This window comes from Lutra lutra, chromosome 3, assembly GCF_902655055.1.
Source record: "Lutra lutra chromosome 3, mLutLut1.2, whole genome shotgun sequence".
NCBI classification, from domain to species: Eukaryota; Metazoa; Chordata; class Mammalia; order Carnivora; family Mustelidae; genus Lutra; species Lutra lutra.
This window is the reverse complement of record NC_062280.1, coordinates 41,580,616-41,603,995: the sequence shown is the minus strand read 5'-3', so window position 1 is coordinate 41,603,995 and position 23,380 is coordinate 41,580,616. Positions and strand designations below refer to the sequence as shown.

Genomic DNA, 23,380 nt, shown 5'->3' with positions numbered 1-23,380 from the left:
TGGCAATTTCCCCCCAACTGTAGGTTATTCATCATCTAATGAACTCCCCTAGAGTCTTCCAAATGATTTTATATGTTTCCCAAGAATGCCAAGGACATTAATGAGACTGTGTGATGTGCTGGGTTTTGCTCAGAACTGAGGGGTTTCCTGAGATATGGGACTTTCAGTCCTGTTCAAGCCAGAATGCTGGGCACTCTGGGTGTGACATGGAGAGGACTTCCCACAAGGCTCAGCACACATGATTTTAAGAGATTTCTTTCAGGTTTGGTTCAGAGCATGACCAATAAAGCCCAAACACTGCCAAGCCCTCCTCAGGTGTGAGCCCCAGATTGGTCCACCCCCTCCAGCTCTCTCCGTGGCCTCTGGCTCCTAGCGGCTGTGTCCTAACCTTCTCCACTGGGCTCATCTGAAAGGTCAAGGAGGCCAGCATCATCCCCTCCACCACCATGCTGCATTTCTGGCCTATCACAAAAACATCCTAAAGATGGTTTTCCTGAAGTCCTTCCTCCCCAGGATTACACCACATCCCTCTTTCCTCAGAAAGACAGCTCATCTCCAAGTACCTTTTGAACTCTTTCTTCTGAGTGAAAGTAAGCAGCTCACCTCACTTCCTGGGACCTTCCCTCTTCCGTGAAACCCATTCTTACTTTAAGCCTAACTACAAAGATCCACATCTGGTTTCCCCTCCTTGTACACTGTCCCACACCCACTCAGCACCCAGTGGGGTGTGATTATCATAAAATGGAACCCACAGGTCCATAAACACCCAAACGTACACAGCAAGACTAAAGTTTAAATGTCTCAGAAGTTCATGTACAGATCACAGAAGGGCAAACTGCAGAGATTGTGTTGTCACACCCAAAGCCTTGCCTGGGCCAGGTCTTCCAGAATTCAGCCATGGTGAAGTCCACAACCTGCTTGGCAAAACTTCCCCAAACATGGCCCTGACTTCACAGACTGTAGAATGGCCAAAGAGTGAAGCGACAGGTTAATGAAAATAACCCTCAATTCCCCCACCTGTTATCCCTTCCAAAAAGGACGAGACCCCTTCTGAAGTGAGAGCACTTGCCTACTGTTGAAGGCTTTAACACAGGTTCTAACTTTTGCTGAGAGTTTAGTATTTTGAGTTCCAGGCTTTTATTAGATTTTCTCTTTCCATATGTCATCTGTTTCTCCAAATCCTTGGTAAGTACTTAGCATGTTGGAAAACTTGCTTTATCACTATGCATTCAGAACCATGGACAAAGACTGCTGGCTTCTGGGCTCACCAGTCCTTCTCCTCGCCATCATCAAGTCTCTGTTCTCACTGACCTTCTGTTTGGCTGTTTCCCTCAGACTCAAAATATCTGGATGGATATCATCTCTGAATCCCCACACATTCATAAAGACGGTCTCTCACCCTGAGCGGGGAAAGACATCTTGGAATCCTTGAGCTTTGCTCTCAATGTTGTCCTACTATCTTTTATCTGCCAGGTATCCCAGATATGCCCAACACCAGGTATGCCTTCCATTTGGACTCTCTTTACCAGCTAAAGATTGTATCTCTATTCTTGAAGTTCAGGACTTTGACCAAGAGCACTGGGACAGGGACAATCTCCACATGAGTAATGGAAGCATAGAAAAGCATTCTTTAATCACCCAAGGGGAGAAAAGAAAATAAATAACAACTTGTCAACCCACCAAAAATCAGGAAAAGGGAAAATGACCAAGTAAAATAAAAATAAACTGGTATAGTTAGAATCAAATCTAGCAATTGTTTTTTTTTTTTTTTTTTTTTTTTTTTTTTTTTTTTTAAAGATTTTATTTATTTGTCAGAGAGAGAGGAGAGCAAGCGAGCACAGGCAGACAGAATGGCAGGCAGAGGCAGAGGGAGAAGCAGGCTCCCCGCCAAGCAAGGAGCCCGATGTGGGACTCGATCCCAGGACGCTGGGATCATGACCTGAGCCGAAGGCAGCTGCTTAACCAACTGAGCCACCCAGGCGTCCCAAATCTAGCAATTGTTAAATTAAGTGCAAACAGGCAAAAGTCTCCTGATCAGGTTACAAATATCAGCTCTGTGTTTAAAAAGAAGAAGAAGAAAGAAAAAAAAAAGCTTGAAGACAAAGGGTACAAAAGAGGCACTAAGGAAATGTAAACAAGATAGTGAAGGAATGGTAATATTAACATCAAAAAAGTGGAATTTCAAATTACAAATATTAAGTAGGACAGAGAGAGTTGCTGTCCAGTACGGGTTACAAAGACATTCTCACACCAAGGCTTGTTTGCACCAAATGAGGAAGCAACCAAGACATAGTCATTACAACTCAGCACTTAGACAAATTTCTGACAAAGAAAATATATTGATAAATGATGCCAAAGCTGTGATATTGAGAAAGACGATAGACAAAGTTCTGTAGCCCCTCTTAGTACACATCCTAAAGTAAAGAAGGAAATCATTTAAATAAATAAAGACTATTTGCCAAAAAGCAATGGCAAACGTGACACAAAATGATGAAATGAAAATCAATCTTCATTACAATCAGGAGCAAGATAAGAATCCTTGTGATTGTCAAAATTATTCAATTGTTTTTAAGGATTCTAGTGAATTCAGTAAGATCAATGCCGGGCATAGAATTCACAACAGAAGAATCCATATTTTCTTGATTGATGAAAGTCTGCATACTGGTTTTTTTTTTTTTAACGATGAAATCAATATTTTGATTAGGCTGAATTTTGATTTGGGCCTGATCAGTGAGTAGATAACCAGGTACAAACAGAAATGGAAAAACTATCATATTCACAAGAGTGACCAGAAAGAAGTGTAAAATACTTAAGGAAAACTGAACAAGAAAGAAACACAAAAATATGAAGGAAACTACAAAGTGTCCTTGATCTTTGATAAGGTAACATTAGAAGTAACAACAAGAAGGGCAAAGACCTGGAGTATAAACTTCAGTTTTCTTCCTAGGAAACAAGATTACATGGTTAATAACCTGTGGCACGTAAATACCATGAAACATGGTGCAGTTAAAAAAAAATAGATAGAACATTTAGAACCGAAATGATACCCATGACATATTTATAAGGGAGCCATGGGGGTATATTATTACCCTTTTCGTAAAACAAGCAAAAAAACATCAACACAAATACATGTTTCTCTTTGTGTATTCTATAAGAGAATGGTCCATTTTCATTCTTCTGCACGTGGCTGTCCAATTCTCCCAACACCATTTGTTGAAGGGTCTGCTTTTTCCATTGGATATTCTTTCCTGATTTGTTGAAGATTATTTGACCATAGAGTTGAAGGTCCATTTCTGGGCTCTATTCTGTTCCATAGATCTTTGTATCTGTTTTTGTGCCAGTACCATGCTGTCTTGGTGATCACAGCTTTGTAATATGGCCAACAGAAACATGAAAAAATGCTCCAGACAACTTGCCATCAGGGAAATACAAATCAAAACCACAGTGAGACACCACTTCACAATAGTTAGAATGGCTAAAATTAACAAGACAGAGAACAACAAATGTTGGCGAGGATGTGGAGAAAGGGGAACCCTCTTGCACTATTGGTGGGAATGCAAGCTGGTGCAGCCACTCTGGAAAACAGTATGGAGGTTCCTCAAGAAGTTGAAAACAGAGCTACCTTATGACCCGGCAATTGCCCTACAGCGTATTTACCCCAAAAATACAGATGTAGTGAAAAGAAGGGGCACCTGCACTCCAATGTTCATAGCAGCAATGTCCACAATAACCAATCTGTGGAAGGAACAGAGATATCTTTCGACAGATGAATGGATAAAGATGTGGTCCATATATATAATGGAATATAACTCAGCCATCAGAAAGGATGAATACCCACCATTTACATAGACATGGATGGAACTGGAGGGGATTATGTTGAGTGAAATAAGTCAGGCAGAGAAAAACAATTGTCATATGGTTTCATTCATATGTGGAACATAAGAAATAATGCAGGATCATAGGGGAAGGGAGGGAAAATTAAATGGGAAGAAACCACAGAGGGAGACAAACCATCAAAGACTATGGACCACAGGAAACAAACTGAGGGTTGTGAAAGGGAGAAGGGTGGGAGGGTGGGGTAACAGGGTGATGGGCATTAAGGAGGGCACATGATCTGATGAGCACTGGGTGTTATACACGAATCATTGAACACTACCTCAAAAAGTAATGATGTACTACATGCTGGCTAATTGAATTTAAATTTAAAAAATCACCCAAGAAAAAAGGGAAAAAAATACATATGTTTGTATGTAATAGTAGGAGTATAAAGAACTGGGGGAGGTTACTGCCTATCTGGTGACTAGTCCTCAGTTCACAACCTTTTGTGGTTTTCATTCATTCCTTTAACAAACATTTGGCAAGTGCTAATTTGGCTAATTATATGCCCAATTATATGCTGATATTTACCCAACGCCAATCATGTGCAGACCCATTGCCAGGTGTTGTGGGTACAGAAATGGGCAGCAGTGGTCCCTGTCCCCACATATATGGAAGAGACAGTCAATAAACAAATATCTAAATGAGATGATCACGGTACTTGGATGTGCTATGAAGGAAAGAGCATAGGATCCTATCTTAGAGAGAAGGAGTCCCTGAAGAAGTGACATTACAGCTGAGCTGAAAGCAACCCAGAAGGACAGGACATCATGCTCAAGGGTCCTGAGCTGGGAAAGATTTTGGCATGTCCCAGAAATAGAAAGAAGGCCAGTGTAACCGAGGATACCCATGCAGATTTACAAGAAAGTCCTTCCATTTGGAGTGGAATTTCTATTATGCATGCACATCTCCAAAGTTTTACATTTCAAAGTAAATGTGAAACACAATTGTTTTCACTTGGATCCTATATAATGATGCCAAAAATATTCCTCTTTAATTCCACTGTAACTTAGACATGCTGACTAGGTCTCTTTTCTTTGATCTACGATGTGACCACTGGTTTGGTAATATTTCACCTTTTCCTATATATGAAGAGAATTATTACTGATTTTTTATAACATGAGGTTTTCTCATTTTCCTTTCCAAAAAATCAACGACATCTCCTTTTTTCTTTACCAGACCACCCCATCAGACATATACTTCTCCAACAGGCCTCGGGGTATCAGAATCTTATTGGTGGGAGATCTGAGAGGGGTCACCAGATCTCTCTTCACATTATGGGGGAGGAATCAGAGCCCCACAGAGGGGATCTGGTCATGCAGCAATGGGCTGGAGGCTCCGGATTTCTCAAGTGGTGTTTTTTCTGCTATCCAAAGTTTCTCCTTGCCGTGACAATGACATGATCATTTAAGAGGTGAGTCACGTCGGAGTCAATCTGGGAATAAGATTCAGTGCTCTCCATTGGTGATAATAGTCCCCTGGTAGGAACCAGACTTAGCACCTGCAAAATACCTAGGCTACCAGTGAATCCTCAACCAATACTTGAAAAATAAATGAATGCCCACTGAAATGTCACCTCCTTGGAGAATCCTTCCCAATCCCTCATCTGACAGAGATTCTCCTGTTATTCGGTGTCACCTCCATTGAGATTTGGAAGAGGGTGTAAATGCTACTTTTTTGCATACCTCAAATTCTGCATGGGAAAAAATTAATCATCAGCATTGCAGAGAATGAAACTCAGGACCTTTCTGCCCAGTGCCAGAATCTGATTGTCTGATATTTACTCATTAGAAGAGAAGGGATCACAGAAGCCAGCTTTCTATCAGAATACCTAGCAACTGGATCTTTAGCCAGAAACAAAAAGGCAACTTTTGCTGTGAGGATCCATTGATGTCAAAGAATTATTTCAGCAGTCTCAACCCTTGTGTGTCTGACCCAATCAAGGGCAAGGTGCACACTGCAGATTTGTGTTCTCTGTAAGAGCCCTACACCCATTGTTCTGTGCTTATATCGATTAACCTTTGTCACATCTAATTGATTACCATTCATTGGAGCACAAAGGAGAAAACGCCCAAAGTATACTTTCCTAAATTGTCCTATACAAAGAAACAACCCAGAAGAGGATGCCTAAGACAGATATAAATTACAAGCCAGACCTGGGAGATTTGTAAGGCAGAAACTAACAGAAGAGGGCATTTGAGACTATGTCAGCATGCTCGTTGGGGATATATCAGGGGCAAGTTCATCCATCCAAAGTACTTGCAAGGATATAGACTTGTAAAGTTCCCCTCAAATACACACCTTGGACAGTGGGTTTTTGGCGGCACAGTTGATCCCACCAACAAAAACCATGTTGGGCATGATGGGCCTGGAGTAGTCCTTGACAAAGTCACTTCTGAAAATCCAGACAGATGCGGAGCTCATCAGGTCCTGGACAGTCACATCTTTCTGAAGGACTTCTGAGGCAAGTGCTCCATACGGGGAATAAACCACATTGCACAGAAAGCTCTCCGACAAGAAAATGAGCATGTTCTTCACCCGTGGTAAAAAGGTCATGTGATCTGAGTTAAGGGACAGAACCCTGGGCACATAAGATGGTGGGTTGGGGCACTGAGTACCTTGAAAATCTAGGCCACACGGCAGCGCGTTCAAGAAGAACACGGCAGGCAGACCCAGGTACAGTGCCACGATGGGGCCACAAGGGAGGAAAGGGTCTGCCAACACAGCATCAAAGCGGCTTTCCACCAGGGAGGCCATAAGTTCCTTGTTGTGCAGTAAGTGGGAGCAGGCAGAAAAAATCAGGGCAGAGTCCTCCTTGACTTTCTTGTACGTTTTGACCACACGCTGCAGCAAAGGCTCATTCTCAAAGACACCGTGCCCGAGTTTGATAAAAGCTTCTTCCACGTCCTCCCTTCGGAATGGCACAGGGTACCTCTTCAAGGTGTAGAATGCTCCTTCTTTGATGTGCATGGAGGCCTCGGAAGCTAGGACCACCAAGTCATGTCCCCTCTGGTGCAGCTGCCCCACGACCCCAAGCACACTCAGCCAGTGGCTGCCGTCCACGGGGACCAGCAACAGCTTCCCAGCCTGGGACACAGTGGGGTTCAGTGCACACAGCAGCAGGCCCAGGACAAGCGGAGGTGGATCGTGGGACCTTGCTGCCATGGTTCCCCTGCCTTTGCTACCAAGACTCTCTCTTGCCAAAAGTTTGCCCTCTCCTACTTTCCTGTCACAAGAACCAATCTATACTTGGAGTTAATGGTTGATTGTATCACATGACTATAGCTGGTCAGTCTGCTGCAAATAACAGGAAGTTCACCTTTAGAGGTAACAAGGACAGACTTTACCGGGTTTCTTTTTTCTTTTTTCCAAGTATTCTTATTTTTTATTTATTTGCTCTTAAGTTTTTATTTTAATTACAGTTAGGTTAGCATACAATGTCATATTAGTTTCAGGTGTACAATATAGTGGTTCAGCACTTCCGTACATCACCCAATGCCCATCCCAGCCAGAAAACTAGCTTTCTTGGTCGGCAACAAGAGTTTCACCAGCTGGAATTCTTTACCAACCATTCAAATCACATTCTTGAGGGGCCAGAGAAAGGAAAGCAGCCCCAGCATCGTTGAATGCATTAAACGAGTATTTCCATGGACCAAGAGGGGAAGAAAAAAGGCTATGTAGTGACAAATTAGACTTCCTTTTCAGGAATGAAATAGAAAGCAGAATGTGCCTTTTAGAAAGAGGAGAACATGACGCTGCAAGCCTGCTTTTGGCCCTTCGCAGCCTTGCGGGATGTCCTTCCCCATGGGTCCCTCAGGGTCTTGCCCAACACGGTACCATTTTGATGCATTCATCTGAACAAAATGCTTATTTCGTCCTACCCGGCGCCGAGCCTCGGGGTGCCGGCAGAGACCACCACAGACGAGTGTCCTGCCTCCCCAGAACTCGGGCTCCATCAGAAGAGACAGAAGGGCAATATGAGCAGATAAACAGGCGCGTCAGGGGCTGTGAAGCACGTCAAGAAGGAGATGAACGTTGACGGCTAGTGAATGGCGGGAGGGAGGCCCACTGGAGTGCACATGCGCAGAAGGCCTCTCTCAGGACGGGTGCGGGTTCACTCGGACAGACAGCCGCAAGGGCAGACTCCGAGAAAATCTGGTGACCGGGTTGCAGCAAAGGGGAAAGGTGAACAAAACCAATAAGAACATGGATGTGTGGAGTACGTATCAGGTATCAAATATGGTGTTAAGCATGTCACAACGCCATCTTACATAATCCCCTAAAATATCCCTTAAAGGCAGATAGTATTGTTCCCACTTTAGGAAGGAAGACGCTGAGGCTCAGAGAGAGAATATGGGCTGCCAGAGTCCTGCGCTTACTAAGTGACAGAGCTGAGATGCAGGCCCTGAGTGTCAGAGCATGGAGACCCCGCTCTTAACCACAACTCCCCATGGCCTCTAGCACTATCCAGATCTTAGGGCCAGGTTTGAAATTTACAGCAGGTTAGGAGCCAGAAGTAAAGCTGTGATCCCCACAGTCATTTACCCAATCAAAATAAATGGGGAGAAGGCAGATGTGCTCACACAGTAATACCCAGCACTAGCTCGTGCCCCAAAAGAGCAAGGGAAGGGTCAGGGAGCAGGTATGGTAGTCCCAAACAGAAATTCCCCTCCCAAAGAAAAGGCAAATCTGAGTGCAGACAGAACTGATCATCCCACCCTGTTCTTTGGGGATCCGTTGCTGTTCACTACAGTCCCAGGATAGGAGCACAGATCTCAATAATTTGACCATGGACGTCACTGGCCACCCATATTTGGGGACTTGATAAGAAGGTCATGGAGAAACTTATAAGTCTAAAGTTTTGATGTCCTGTGGGGCATATTCACAGGGCCCCCTTCATTCTGGTGCTTAGAACAGGTACTTAGAGTCCCTCCTTCCCTGTACCACTATCCTTCCTCCACAGACCTCCAGTGCCACGTGTGCTTATACATGGGTGCACACATACACACATGCTTAAACATACATGTACTCAGAAGTTTCCTACTCACACACAGCCCACCCCACCCCAAGCACTTTCCGTTCTCCTGGGCTAAGGTTCTGGGTGGGTAGAGAAGGGGCAGCAATGCTATTCAACCCACTGGTGTGCCCCTATCTGCAATTCTGAAATTCACAGTCCAGTTTAAATATTAAGAGCAATAATTCATCTGAACTCTCAGTGTCATAAGAGTTCATTCATAAATTACCCAGACCAAAAGGGTTGTAAACACACACAGTCACCACTGTGATGATTTTATGACTTTCCTACATCATGCAGAGCCTCAGGACTTTTTGAGGCTTCTGTGTTCCTGGATGTTTTGGGGACATGACTCTGCCCTTATAATCAGCATTTCAGCTTTGGAATCACTCGCTCGGGTGCCAGTCCATGGCTTTGCAGACAGTAAGCACTCAGTAAATGTTTTTGTATAGATGTGACTCATCCCTTCTCCTTTGCTCTAGGCCCCATATCCAAGCAAGCAAGTGCTGAATGCTCTGTCTCTGAGACCCAGCTTCCACAGTCCCCCATGGCCCCCAACCCATATCTACTCATTCTGGTCCCAGCATCAGCTGCCCCCGCACTGCCCCTGCACTGCTCCACCATCCCTGAAACCTTGATCAACAGCTTCCTAGGACCCAGAATAAAATTTAGACTTCAGCCTTTCCCTCAAAATTTCCTGGAATTGGCCTTCAGCCTACCTGTCCAAGCTCGTTACTCCTCTCCACTCCTTTCACCGGACCCCTCACCCTCTGCCCCTTTCCCTCCACTCATTCTGGATCACTTGACCTTCCCCAAACAGACTTTTCCCATGTGGCTTTGTTCACACTAGACTCTACTCTGAATCTACTTTCTACTACTGTTTATTGCATGATTACAAAGTGCCAGCTCCAGGATTGTACTCAGTCCCTCAGGGTGACATGAAGTTTGTCCTAGTGATATAGAGTGCCTCATTGGATCTACTACCCTTTATGATGAAATATTAGAGTTCACTGGTTAATCATTTTCCTCTTAGAACTAAGTGACCTTTATTGGTATTGCCTTGCCATTTATCAAAGAAAAAAATAAAGTATCAGAGAATAAGAAGAAGGCAGAGAGAGGTCAGATGTCCAAAAATGCCAAAAAGAAAGTTATGGTCATTGTATAGCAGTTTTACTGGAAATAATCACGGTACCAAGATTGACCCACACCACCACAAGCATGACCAGCAAGTTTTAATCATTTTGATACACTAGACTAGGAGTTCTCAAGCTATGGGCCAAGACACTCTGGGGATACCCAAGAATTTTTTAGGGGAATTTTGCAAAGTCAAACTATTTCCATAATGATATTTGGCTTTTTCACTCACATGCTCTCTTAAGGGTACAGTGGTTTCTCAGTGGCCACATAACTTGTGGTATAGCAATAGATTGCCTGCAGAAGCAGGCAGAAGAATCCCATTCTCTTCTTTTAAACCAGAGAGATGTGGAAAATGTAGGATGTGCCCTCTTCACTAATTTTTTTGCTTTGAAGAAGTTATTTTGGGGCTCCTGGATGACTCAGTCAGTTAAGCACAGGACTCTTGATTTAGGCTGTGGGTCATGATCTCCAGGTGCTGAGATCCAGCCACATGTAGGCTCTGGGATGAAACTGTGGAGTCAGCTTGGGATTCTTTCCCTCTTCCTCTCCCTCTGCCCCTCCCCCACACTCGCACGCGCATCTGGGAGCACTGTCACTCTCTGTCTCGCTCTCTCAAATAAATAATAAAAATATGATTTATGTTAGCATGTAATGGCTTCATTGCTATTAAATTGGCTAACAAATTTTTTTCATTGCTTTAACTTCTAATGGAGTAAGTATTGATAGGTATAACCTACATTAAAAGAGCAAAAGGGTCCTAGAAACAGAAAACCGGAGAACTCCTGTTCTGGACCAGTGATATGGCTATCCTTGAGCACAGGGTCAGACAAAACACACACCCCTCACTCTAACCCCACGGTTGGAGGAAGAGCCTGACAGAAGGCCTATTCTAGCAAAGCCATAGCCCCAGACCCCCTTACTCCCACTAACTTCCTCTTTTTCCTTCGGAGAGGGCAGGGCCAGGGGTGGGCGGAGCCTCTGTGGGCGGGGCGTCCACCCCCCCACCCCCCACTCCCACCCCCCACCCCCCCCACCCCCCACCCCCGTGCGAAACACGCCACAGAGAACCTCGTCGGAAGCGTGGCAAGGCCCCCGCAGTGCATTCTGGGATGCGGTCTCCACCAATGAGATGCGGGCTACGTCACAAGGGCGCCCTTTCCGGGAGGCCTGGGCTCGCAGGGCACTCGGGCCCATGCCCCGGGGGCAGCCACCCGCACCTCTTGTCGTGCCGGTGGCCCGTGGGCCGTGCTGGGCCTTCCGACATGGTCGACTACTACGAGGTGCTGGGCGTGCCCCGCCAGGCGTCGTCAGAGGCCATCAAGAAGGCATACCGCAAGCTGGCGCTCAAGTGGCACCCCGACAAAAACCCTGAGAACAAGGAGGAGGCGGAGAGGCGGTTCAAGCAAGTGGCCCAAGCCTACGAGGTCTTGTCAGACACCAAGAAGAGGGACGTTTACGACCGGTATGGCGAGGCTGGAGTAGAGGGCGGCGGCGGCGGGGGCAGCGGGCCCTGCCGCGACCCCTTCGAGTATGTCTTCACCTTCCGCGACCCGGCCGAGGTCTTCAGGGAGTTTTTTGGGGGCCGCGACCCATTTTCGTTTGACTTCTTCGGAGACCCACTAGAGAACATCGTGGGCGGTCGGAGGAGCTCCCGGGGAAGCAGAAGCAGAGGAACCGCTCCCTTATTCTCCGCCTTCAGTGAATTTCCAGCCTTTGGGGGTGGTTTTTCTTCTTTTGATACAGGATTTAGTTCCTTTGGTTCCCTGGGGAACGGAGGCCTTTCTTCCTTCTCCATGTGTTGTGGTAGTGGCGGGACTGGCAACTTCAAATCCATGTCGACTTCCACCGAAATCGTTAATGGCAAAAAAATCACCACCAAGAGAATCATTGAGAATGGCCAAGAACGGGTGGAGGTGGAGGAAGACGGAGAGTTAAAGTCCCTGATAATAAATGGCAAAGAGCAGCTGCTGCGCATTGACACCAAGTAATTCCAGTCCACGTTCAATTTAGAGCACATGGTGAGGAATAGCAGGACTTTTTTTTTTTTAAGATTGCAAGGGAACTCTACTTTCAGAACAACTGTACTGAAGAATTTATAAACAGTCATGCCAATGCCTATTTGTTGTTATTGTTGGGACCACATGAATAGGACCTCTGTTTCTCTTTAAAACTTGTAAATATCTGTATGCACTTTGCTATTTATTAAACATAATCCCAAGGCAGACGGTGATTATTTCCTAGTACTAGGACACAGTGTTACAGCACCTTGAACCTTGCCTTTCCATTTTGTTTGAAATGTGAGCCAGGTAGTTTTCTCTGAAGTTAACCTTGCCAAGATAAATCGTTTTACTTCCATTTTTTTCACCACATAATAGTAAAAGATGTGTACACACTAGTACTTCTGGCTTAAGGATGGTTTTTAGTCCCACATAGACGCTGGTGACTAGTAGGAGTTTTCCGTTTAAATATAATAAACCTAGGCTTTTTAAGAAACAGGTAAACCTGGCAAAGTGGGTGTATTCATTTCCTACGGCTACTGTAACAAATTACCACAGATTTGGTAGCTTAAAACAATGCAGATTTATTCTCATAGATATGGAGATCAGAAGTCTGAAATCCATTTCAGGAGACTGAAGTCAGTGTAAGCAGGAACGTGTTCCCTCCAAAGGCTTGAGCAAAATATATAGGTGAATTACTCACAGTTACATGATTATTTAATAGCATCAAATGGACTTTATTCAGGTCACTTAAGCAATTAAAAAAAACTGGTAGTGATGACTCAGAACCTTAATAGAAATCTGATTGCTAGCCTCTACCCACCCAACTTGGTTATACAACTATGATTGATGGAAATGTGGAAAGTTATTTCTCTAAGGCTACACAAAACTACCCTATTGCTGTGTGCAGGATGTATCTTGTTTCAAATTAGGTTGACAAAAGCCAAGACTATTGGAAAGCTTGGAGTAGTAACTGGGTGAGGCAGCATACATCTGAGAGTACATTTCTGTTGGCACAGTTTATACCCCCAGTGGAAACCACTTTGGGCATGGTTGCGTTGGGATTGTCCATCACAAAGTGTGCCATCCCCTTTGGTCATGACTAAGGGAAAGTTTGCATAAGGTATTGGAGCAAAAAGGCAACTGAACTAAACAGACTAAAAATGCAGCATATTCCTTCCTTACAGGAAGGTCATGTGACTTGAGCACACGGTTTAACTAGGAATATATGAAATTGAATTTGATACCTGTAAAGGCCAATCCCTGTGGAATGGCATGTGAACAATATGCAGCAGGAACATACGATTCAGCCACTACTGTCCCACGAGGGCACAGAGTCTGTTAAAAGTACCTCAAATGGTCACTGAGGTACCCAGGCAGTGCTTCTCACCCACTAATTGTACAAGAACTATCAGAATAAAACAGACTACTGGGGCTTTTAAAAAAAATAATAAGTTTATTTGCTTGCCAGGCTAGGGAACAACACACCAGTGAAGATATTCATAGTTGTTGCTAGGGAGGGGAGGAGGAGCAAGGAGGGAAGTGATGTTGAGTTTTGAAGTGATAGAAATTAAAAATCACCACTCTGTATAGGACAGAATAAGTGCATTTGTGTCTATACAGTTGGTTAACATAAGTCTCCATTGGTCAGGAAAGTCTTCAGTTGGGTCCAGTAAGACTGGCATGGAGGCAGGGGGGTCATTCAGAGGTCATGGATTTTTTTTTTTTTTTTTAAGATTTTGTTTATTTACTTGACAGAGACACAGTGAAGAGGGAACCCAAGTAGGGGGAGTGGGATAGGGAGCAGCACTCCTCCTGCTGAGCAGGGAGCCTGATGTGGGGTTCAATCCCAGGACCCTGGGATCATGGCCTGAGTCTAAGGCAGACCCTCAAAGACTGAGCTACCCAGGCACCCCAGAGGTCACGGATCTTAACGGCTCTAGTGGAAGCAACACACAAGTCAATGGATGAATATATAAGCAAATGTGGTCAATCCATACAATGGGATATTATTCAGCCTTAAAAGGTAAGGAAACTGACATACGCTGCAACATGAGTAAGTCTTAAGGACATAAGCTAAGTGAAATAAGTCAAAAAAAGGCAAATACTTTATGATTCCATTTATATAAGGTACCTAGAGTGGTCAAGTTAGTAAAGACAGAAAGTAGATTGGGGGATGCCAGGGGTTTTAACAGCATTTGTTGCAGCAAACAGCATTCAGTTAGAGATCTGGATTAGATCCAGATCTCAAAGTGGAGAGTTTCCCTTTTGCAGAATAGAAAGCATTTTATCTAAAGAATTTTCAAAACTGAAAACCGCTTTTTAAAAATAGCTCTAAAATCACAGTCCTGTATATCAGTATTCCTTGTTTATGGAAAGGCTTGAGTAAGCTTTCAGACTAGAGAAAACACTTCCTCTGGTGCAAAGATGAGCATCTGCAGGACCCCGCAGTGGACTCCCTCCAGGAAGAGAGAGCACTTTCCCATGGAGTGCACCAGTTAATAAGGAAGTAGTTTAAGACATCATTTTAAGAATTGGGCATATTGAAGTTTTTAAATAAAATTCTTTAAAGCTTTTTTTTTTTTTAAGATTTTTATTTATTTGACACAGAGAGAGATCACAAGTAGGCTGAGAAGCAGGCAGAGAGTGAGAGGGAAGCAGGCTCCCTGCTGAGCAGAGAGCCCATGCAGGGCTTGATCCCAGTACCCTGGTATCATGACCTGAGATGAAGGCAGAGGCTTAACCCACTGAGCCACCCAGGCACCCTAAATAAAAATTTTAAATAAGCATTTTTTTAGGTGTATCTATGGAACATTTACAAATGTTAATCGTATCTTATGCAATATAGTAGCCACTAGCTACACTTGACTACTGAGCACTTGAAATGTGACCAGTCCAAATTGAGATATGCTGTAAGTGTAAAATATATACCAGATTTTGAAGACTTAGTATGGAAGCAAAAGAATGTAAAATAGCTCATTAAAATTTTATGTTGAGTATGTGTTGAAAGTTTAACATTTTAGATATATTTGATTGAATAAGATATAATTAATTTTAGCCCTCTTTTTGCCTTTTTTGGTAACATGTCTACTAATTTTTAATAAATTATATATATGGCCTGCATTATAGGTCAATTGGGCAATTCTATACTAGACCACAAAGAAAACCTACCAAATTATTTAATGTAGGGACTTCAAAAGAAACGTTCTCTGATTAAAATCTAAAATAATTAGAAAAAAATAAGAGATAGCTATGGGAGGGAATAAACAACTTTGAATACAGCCCTGGACTTAGAGAGGAAATCCAAACCAGAAAATTAAATGACCAAAAAACAGAACAAAGGAAAGAAAACGAAAATATGAATAATTTATGCCAAAACCTAGGAGACATAAAAAATGTTCTATGAACTTCAATGCTTCATTGTTAAGAAAACTCTAACAGAAAGGAACTTAATGCTTAGCTAAGGAAAATTAGAAAAATAACTATAAAATAAACCAAAGGACACAAGAATGACAATCATTACTATTTCATTAATGAAATAGAAAACAAAACTAGTAAAAAGAATAAGCAATTCCCAAAATGATTTCTTTGAGAAAACCAATAAAACAATTTCACCCATCATAATTTTTTTTTTTTATTAAGTAGACTCCATGCCCAGCTGGAGCCCAGTGTGAGGCTTGAACCCATGACCCTGAGATCAAGACCTTAGCTGAGATCAAGAGTCAGATGCTTAACTGACTGAGCCTCCCAGATGCCCCTCACCCATCATAAATCTTAAGAAAAGGGGCAAAAATATGAAAGACTTCGACTCTGATCTTTCATACTTGGAGAAAATTTCCATGACTATTTAAAGAAGTAACATTTAAGGGTAAACCAAACCAAATAAGTAAGAGTGACAAGATCTCAAAGTAAAAAAGAATTTAGTGGAACAAAAGTGATAATGGTGTGCCTCACATATAATACTTGAGAATTTCGGTATAAATGATCCCTCATGTACCCAGTAAATTAGCACAAACATATCTAAAGTTCTTCAGATGACATAGCTTGTCCTGCCGGGCACTTTCTAAATAATGGTAATAGAAAATATTTATTGTGTACTCATTGTGACAATAGTGAGGTCAGAATATTTAGGTAATACCTGCCCACCTGCCCATTCAGCCAGAAAAATGGGAGTGAGAATTTGAACCAGTGCAGTTAACTCCAGAGAATATTTTCACAAAGGAAAACTAAAAGATGCAGCCACTCCGGAAAACAGTATGGAGTTTCCTCAAAATTTAAAAATAGAACTACCTTACTACCTTACAATCCAGCAATCACACTATTAGATAATTACCTAAAGAATACAAAAGTACTAAGCTGAAGGGATACATGCACCCTGATACTTACAGCAGCAGCATCTACAATAGCCAAATTATGGAAAAAGCCCAAATGTCCATCAGTAGAATGGATGATTAAAAAAATAAAATAAAATAGGTGAGTGGATAAAGACATTGTATAGGGGCACCTGGGGGGCTCAGTAGGTCAAGTGTCCAACTCTTGATTTCTCCTAACATCCCCTTCCCTTTTAGATCCTATTCATCACTTCACCCCCCCTTCACTGGGTTCATAGGCTCATAGTCTGACCTCCCTCCCACTGTGTCCTTTGAGGACTTCAACATCCCAAGTAGGAGACCTAACCTACAATCCAACTCTGATCGTCCCCATGTCATACCCCAGTCATAACTTCTGGTCAGAAACCTTCCCAGCACAGCTCCATCTCTGAAAAGTTGAACTCATTTACTTCTTTCTTGGATCACACAGTCTCTTGCACCTTGTCTCCCTTCCACTTAATCAAGTTTCCTGACATTGCTGCTTCCTTTTTGTGTTTAGGTCTTTTGTGATCAGATCACACTCTAGCCCCTTCCAAGACAGGGCCACTAAAAAATCATGTCAACAAACACAATTTACTGGTTCCTTTGTCCTTCCACTGAACAAGCAAACACCCACAAGCAAAGACTCCTGATGGATCAGCTCACAACTCAGCACCTCTGTTCCTACACAGTTGGAGAAAATTGCACAGCCCCACGAAGATGGTGCCTTTGCAAAAGGATGGTCCTAGTTGACTCACACCGGTGCTTGTCAATCCTCTCAGAGACCCACGCCCCTGCCTCTCATTTCTTTTGGTGACCACTGCAAACCTTTACTACACCAGTGGAGTTGCTTCAACATTTATCTCACTGAACTTTTAGAATGAGAGATAGAAGTCTTAGAAAAACTGGTAGATGTAAGCACCTGGAAATAAAAACAAAAACAAACGACGACAACAAAAGTGTTCCACCTGGAACGTTGATTGGACATAAGCACCAATACAGACCTGAGACAATGGCTTCCTGTGGCCACAGTTTATGCCCCCAATGAAGACCATGTTGGGCATGACTGGCCTGGGGTAGTCCAGGACGAAGTCTCCTCTGAAGAGCCACACAGATGCAGAGCTGAAAATGTCCACCACCGACACCTCTCTCTGAAGAAGCTCAGAAGCAAGGCTTGCATAAGGGGTGAAAGAAATATGGCAGATGTACTTCAGGGCCAGAGGATAGAGCATGTTCTTGACCCTTTGCAAGAACGTCATGTGGTCTGAATTCATTGTTAACAACCTGGGAATATAAGAGGAAGGGTTTGGGCACTGTGTACCCTCAAAATCTAAGTCACATGGAATGGAACGCAAAAAAAACACAGCCGGAAGTGACAGGTACTTAGCCAGTACCGCCCCACAGGGGTAAACGGGATCAGTTAAAACCACATCAAAGGAACTGGCATTCAGGTGCCTGACCAGGTCCTTGTTACGCAGCAGGGCCTCACAAGACCTTTGAAAAACCAAAGCAGCGCTTTTCAAACTTTTCATAGTTTCCAAAAACATCGTTAGAAAAGGCATTCTTTTAAAAATCAGGTAACTCCGGCCCAGCAGGAGGTAATTAAACTCATCCTGGGTGTACGGAACTGCATAGCTCGTCATGTTGAAAAAGTCCTCCTCTTTGATATGCAGGTTCAACTCTGGTGAAACCACCACCATTTGGTGGCCTCTGGCATGGAGCTCCTGCACGGCTTCCTTCATGCTGAGCCAGTGGCTGCCATCCATGGGCACCACCAGCACCTTCCCGCCTTCAGCCCAGGGTCCGACACCCACGAAGAGCAACAGCCCTGTGAGCGCGGGCAGGGGAACCAGGAATCCGGCAGCCATGTCCGTAGAAGCCCAAAGCAGCTGACTTTTCAGATCAGGCTCTGCCTCCTACCTTTATTTCCTTTGTCTTTATCTTATCATTGAGCCACTTAGAATAGCGGGTAACTGGCAGGCAGCATGTCCTCCTTGTGTTAATCATTACAGACTAGATCCATCCCTCGCTTTCACCATCGCCCCCCTCCCTTCTCCTTCCACGCGGGGAAAGATCAATCTCCCTTATCACGGAAAAACTCATCTACCTTGACGGCTCTCTCCAGGGAACACTCTAATTCATTCTGTTGCTTTTTATCCAATTCCCAAAACAGGGCTGTGGATGCCCGTTTCATTTGATCTCCTCCTACTTCTCTGTTAACTGTGTCCTAAAGCACTGTGGCTGGGCTCTGAAGAGTCACCGATGCCCAGGTCTCGAAGCATAACCTCTCTATTGGATGTGACCTCAGCTGAAATCTCTCAAAGCTCTCTCCTCCCATTGGTGGGGACCATGGAGCACAAACGAATATATAACATTGCTAAGACAGCTTTCTCTGAACAGGGAAGGGGGTACTAGCTCTTTGGTTTTGTTCCTTTTCCACACCAGGTCATCTCTTGCAATGGTCAGGGAAGAAGAATCTTGAAGCAGCTGTCAAATATGGAAATATCTCAAAGAATCCTGCACTGGAGATGCGAGGACAGCCTAAGGGTTTGTTGAGCATTCTATATTTACTCCGCAGAATGCGAGTTGCTGTTACCTAAAGCGTAAATGGGCAAGACAACCCTTATCAATGACATGGTGGGACCAGAGAGCGCCCCCCCCGCAGGGCCTGCTTTCCTCTGAATAGGAGGTAGTGGTCACCCAGTCTCAGATCAGCCTCTAACTCCACTCCTCTTCTCCAGTCTTCTCTGTTTAGGGACTGGGGTCTTTCACCGATAACTTCCTTGCCACACCCTCCTTCCATGAAAACCACCCATTTCATACAATGCCTCAGAGCTCCCCTATACTTCCTAGATGGGATGATGCATGATTCATGAATCCTTAAGACAGTTAGATCTACAAATTTACTCAGATTTTTATTCTTCGACGACTCTAAGATATAAATCTAGATAAAATAAATAAGGAGACATACAACATGATGGATGGGAAGACTGAACATGGTAATGCTCCTGATTTTGTCCCCAGTTAAGCTATAGATTTAATGCAAACCCAAACTAAATCTCACTGGGATTTTTAACATGACCAAACAATATTTTTAAATTCACCTGGAAGTATTACTGGCTTAGGGTGATAGAGGAGTAGCTCTTATCAGACCAATGGTCCCACAGATAATGATTATAAACTCTTGCAAAATGGTCTGTTTGGTTTTTTTTTAAAGATTTTATTTATTTATTTGACAGAGAGAGATCACAAGTAGATGGAGAGGCAGGCAGAGAGAGAGAGAGAGAGAGGGAAGCAGGCTCCCTGCTGAGCAAAGAGCCCGATGAGGGACTCGATCCCAGGACCCTGAGATCATGACCTGAGCCAAAGGCAGCGGCTTAACCCACTGAGCCACCCAGGCGCCCCTGTTTGTTTTTTTAATGCTGTCTGAAGGCACTGGGAAGCAAACAAAAGCAAGCAGAAACTTAAGGGGAAGATGAAGACAGGATGGCACAGGAGCCCGAGAGTGGCCAAGTGCCAGGGTAAACGTTCCTTACTCTTCTTAACACCCCCCTCTCATCCTTCTGCCCTCAACCACTGTACGGCTCCTCCCTGTTAACAGGAAGATTTCTTAATGCCATTGTACCCACACAGCCAGAAAATGGCCAGCACCTCAGTCAACCCACTACCCATTATGGGGTTTCTGCCCCCTTCCAGAGCTCAGACCAAGCTCTAGGAGTACTCCCTTTCTGTTGTCTCTGTCACAGTGCCCAACACTTGTCTGCCAGCCCTGAAGCCCGCAGAGCAGTGGGCACCACACGTTCTTCTCCAACCTCAGCCCTTCCAACCTTCTGACTCAAGCTTCAGCCTCTTCAGCCTCTAGCTGAGCTTCGGTGGCCCACCAACCTGCCCATGGTAGCAGCCCACCCAGCGGATAGCCATCCATTTCCCCCTCCTCCAATGTGCACTCTGGGCACTGCCTCCAGCACGTACATTGAACCAGCCAGTGTGTTCATGTGTCCCCATACTCACATGGCGGTCCATAGCATCTGACATACGTGCCACTCTCCCTGCAAAAAGTTCAACAGCCTACTCAGGATTTCCCCCATGATACTCTTTCTCAAGGCCCATTTCTTCAGTTTCCTGGCTGGTTCTCCAACTGTTGGCTCACGAGCTGACCACCCTACATGGAGGGCAAGGAGAGACTGAAGAAAGAGGCAGACCACTCCTCCAGAGGGTGGGTGGCAGGGGTAATAAGCAAGAGAACTAACTCACAAGGCTTGTCTTGGGTGGCCCAAGACCAGTAGATCTCCGCCCCTCCTGCCAAACCTTGAAAGTTGACATAGAGGCCTTAACTGGGTTTAGTCATCTGTACAATTCAGATAGTATACCATCAGCAACACTGACTCTCTCAAGGCTACATCCTTGGAAACAGCTCCCACTGGAGAACGGTAGGCAGAACACACATCCCAAGGACAGTGAAGGAGCCGAGAAGCCTCCAATTGCCTGAGCCCAGCCCCCAGGTAAACCAGCATGAGCATCCTCCCAATGACTCCTTCCAACACTCAACAACACTAACAAAAACAAAATTCCTACTACACAAAGGATTTAAATAGATTATTGCCCAAACAGGATATGAGAACACTCAACAAGTGTAGGAAAATATGCTCAACATCAATAGTCATTAGGGAAATGCCAATAAAAATGAGATTTTACCTCTTGCCTACTAGGTTAGCTATAATAAAAAAAATTTTACATGCAAAATAATAAGTGTTGGCAAAGATGTAGAGAAACTGGAATATCCATACATTACTGGTAGGAATATAAAATGGTGTAGCCACTGTGGAAAACAGTTTGTCAGTTCCTCCATAAGTTACACATAGGATTACCATCTGACCCAGCAATCCTACTCCTGGGTTTTTACTCAAAAGAACTGAAAACAACTGTTAAAAACTTGTCCATGAATGCTCATAGCAGCACTATTGACAGTGGTAAAGAGTAGAAACCCATCAACTGATGACATAAAAGTCCAACAGCAGAGGCACCTGGCAAGCATGTGACTCTTGATTTCAGGATGGTGAGTTCAAAGTTCCACGTATGGTGCAGAGATTACTTAAATAAATAAAACTTTTTTAAAATGCCCATCAATTGATAAATGTACAAACAGTGGTCCATCCACACAGTGGAATATTATTCAGCCATAAAAAGAAATGAAGTGCCAGGGCACCTTGGTGACTCAGTCCATTATGTGTCCAACTCTTGGTTTTGGTTCAAGTCATGGTCTCAAGTCCTAGAATGGAGCCCCACATCAGGCTCCACACTCATCAGGGAGTATGCTCAAGGATTCTCTCTCTCCCTCCCTCTCTCTGTCTTTCTCTGCCCCTCCCCCCAAGTAAATATATAATCTTAAAAAAAAAAAGGAATGGAGTACCAACACATGCTACAAATGGATAAGCCTTGAAACATTAAGCTAAGTAAAGAAGCCACATACAAAAGGCCACCTATCGTATGATTTCAGTTCTATAAAACATCCAGAATAGGCAAATCTACAGACATAAAGTGGATTGGTGATCACCAGGGTTTGGGGAGGGCAGAATGCAGAGTGAGTACTTAAAAGATAGGTGTGTGTCCTTTTGGGGTGACAAGAATATTCTGGAACTAGGTAGTGGTGATAGTGTACATCCCAGGTGTACTGCACACTTTTATTTTATGTATATCTTGCCACAAAAAAGCAAATGGAGCAGGCACTTCGAAAATCAATCTGGCAGTTCCTCAAAGATAAAACATAGAGTTATCGCACAACCCAGCAATTCTACTCCTCAGTACGTACCCAAGAGAATTGAAAACATAGTCCACACCAAACTTGTATATGAATGTTCATGTATTCATAATGGCCAAGAAGGAGAAACAACCCAAAAGTCCATCAGCTGATGGGTGGTTACATGGAGTGTGGTATATCCAAAGAAGGAATTATTATTCAGCAATAAAAAGTAATGCTACAACATGAATGAACCCAGAAAACATGTCACGTTAAAAAAGCCAATCACATATTCTGTGATCCCCTTTATATGAGATGATCAGAATAGGCAAATCCATAGAGACAGAAGAGTAGATCAGTGGTTACCAGGAGCTGAAGAGTAACGGCTAATAGGGTAGGAATTTATTTTAGGGGTAATTACAAAATTCCAAAACTAATTGTGGTGATGGTTGCTAGAAACCACCAAACTACAAACTTTCCGTGAATGAATTGTATGATCTATAACTTGTATCTCAGGAAAGTTACTCATTTGTTTGTTTAAACCCATTTGATCTCATCCTCTTAGAATTATGTCAATTATTAATCAACCAAGGTTCAAGTTTTTCAGATACTCATGTTGAATACTTTTTTTTTTTTTTAATGCTGACTCCTACTAGCATTTAGCTACTCTGGATAATTACTTAATAAACAGAAACAATACTGTCAAAATGTCCTGCATGCCCGATCAGTCATAAAAATAAACACATTTCAAAACCCTTTTTGAAACAAAAGCAAACCACAAAAGGCATTGCAGACATTGGTCCAAGTCATGTACTTTAAAAAGTACCTATTAAGAATGACTTGGCATTTTGGGGTTTTGTGCCCCTGACTTGCCTCGAATTCAATCCTCAGCTCAACCAACAAATGTAGAGGCTGGAACCTGCATGACTATGACTTGTAGAGACTCCTGAAGGGAGACCAGATGGCTCAGGGAGTGAATAAAGGATCTCTGTGGCCCCTCACCACCCAGCTGGGGCCCTGCTGGTAGAAGTCACTGACGGTCACATGGCATTGATTTAGGTCAGCATTTCTCAGCTTCAGCACTATTGGGGAACAGATAATTCTTTGTTGGGAGTGGGTGGGTGGGTATTTCTTGTGCTTTATAAAGGATTTTTAACAGCATCCCTGGCCTCTAAAATTAGACCGTATCATCCCCTAACTGCGATACCTAACATATCTCCAGATGTTGCCTCCAAGGGTTGCAAAATTACCCCTGTTTGAGAACCACTAT

The 23,380-nt window shown here is 43.7% G+C and overlaps 2 protein-coding genes across 6 annotated transcripts in view; one reads left to right on the top strand and one right to left on the bottom strand.

Annotated features, from left to right (window-relative positions):
* The window catches only part of LOC125095234 (UDP-glucuronosyltransferase 1-6-like), a 46,863-nt gene that overhangs the window by 7,323 nt on the left and 16,160 nt on the right, over positions 1-23,380 (bottom strand). The window contains exon 1 of one of the 4 annotated variants that reach the window (XM_047721420.1): positions 17,378-18,288. The exons of 2 other annotated variants lie outside the window; for them this stretch is intronic. In XM_047721420.1, the coding sequence (XP_047577376.1) occupies positions 17,378-18,241 (864 nt within the window). In that variant the 5' untranslated portion in view covers positions 18,242-18,288. Of the gene's footprint in view, positions 1-6,177; positions 7,099-17,377; positions 18,289-23,380 lie in introns of those variants that run through there. One more of the 4 variants, XM_047721419.1, reaches the window with a different exon arrangement.
* LOC125095235 (dnaJ homolog subfamily B member 3-like) lies at positions 11,008-19,237 on the top strand. 2 transcript variants are annotated; one of them, XM_047721424.1, is made up of 3 exons: positions 11,008-11,024; positions 11,069-12,045; positions 18,819-19,237. In XM_047721424.1, exon 2 carries the CDS (start codon positions 11,137-11,139, stop codon positions 12,013-12,015), a length of 879 nt encoding a protein of 292 aa, XP_047577380.1. In that variant the 5' UTR covers positions 11,008-11,024; positions 11,069-11,136; the 3' UTR covers positions 12,016-12,045; positions 18,819-19,237. The 2 variants fall into 2 exon arrangements, with proteins under 2 accessions (XP_047577380.1, XP_047577379.1); XM_047721423.1 differs by lacking the exon at positions 18,819-19,237 and having other exon boundaries at positions 11,010-11,024; positions 11,069-12,145.

Coding starts and splice junctions, on each gene's coding strand:
- LOC125095235 (XM_047721424.1), top strand. CDS start 11,137: ATGCGGTCTCCACCAATGAGATGCGGGCTACGTCACAAGGGCGCCCTT.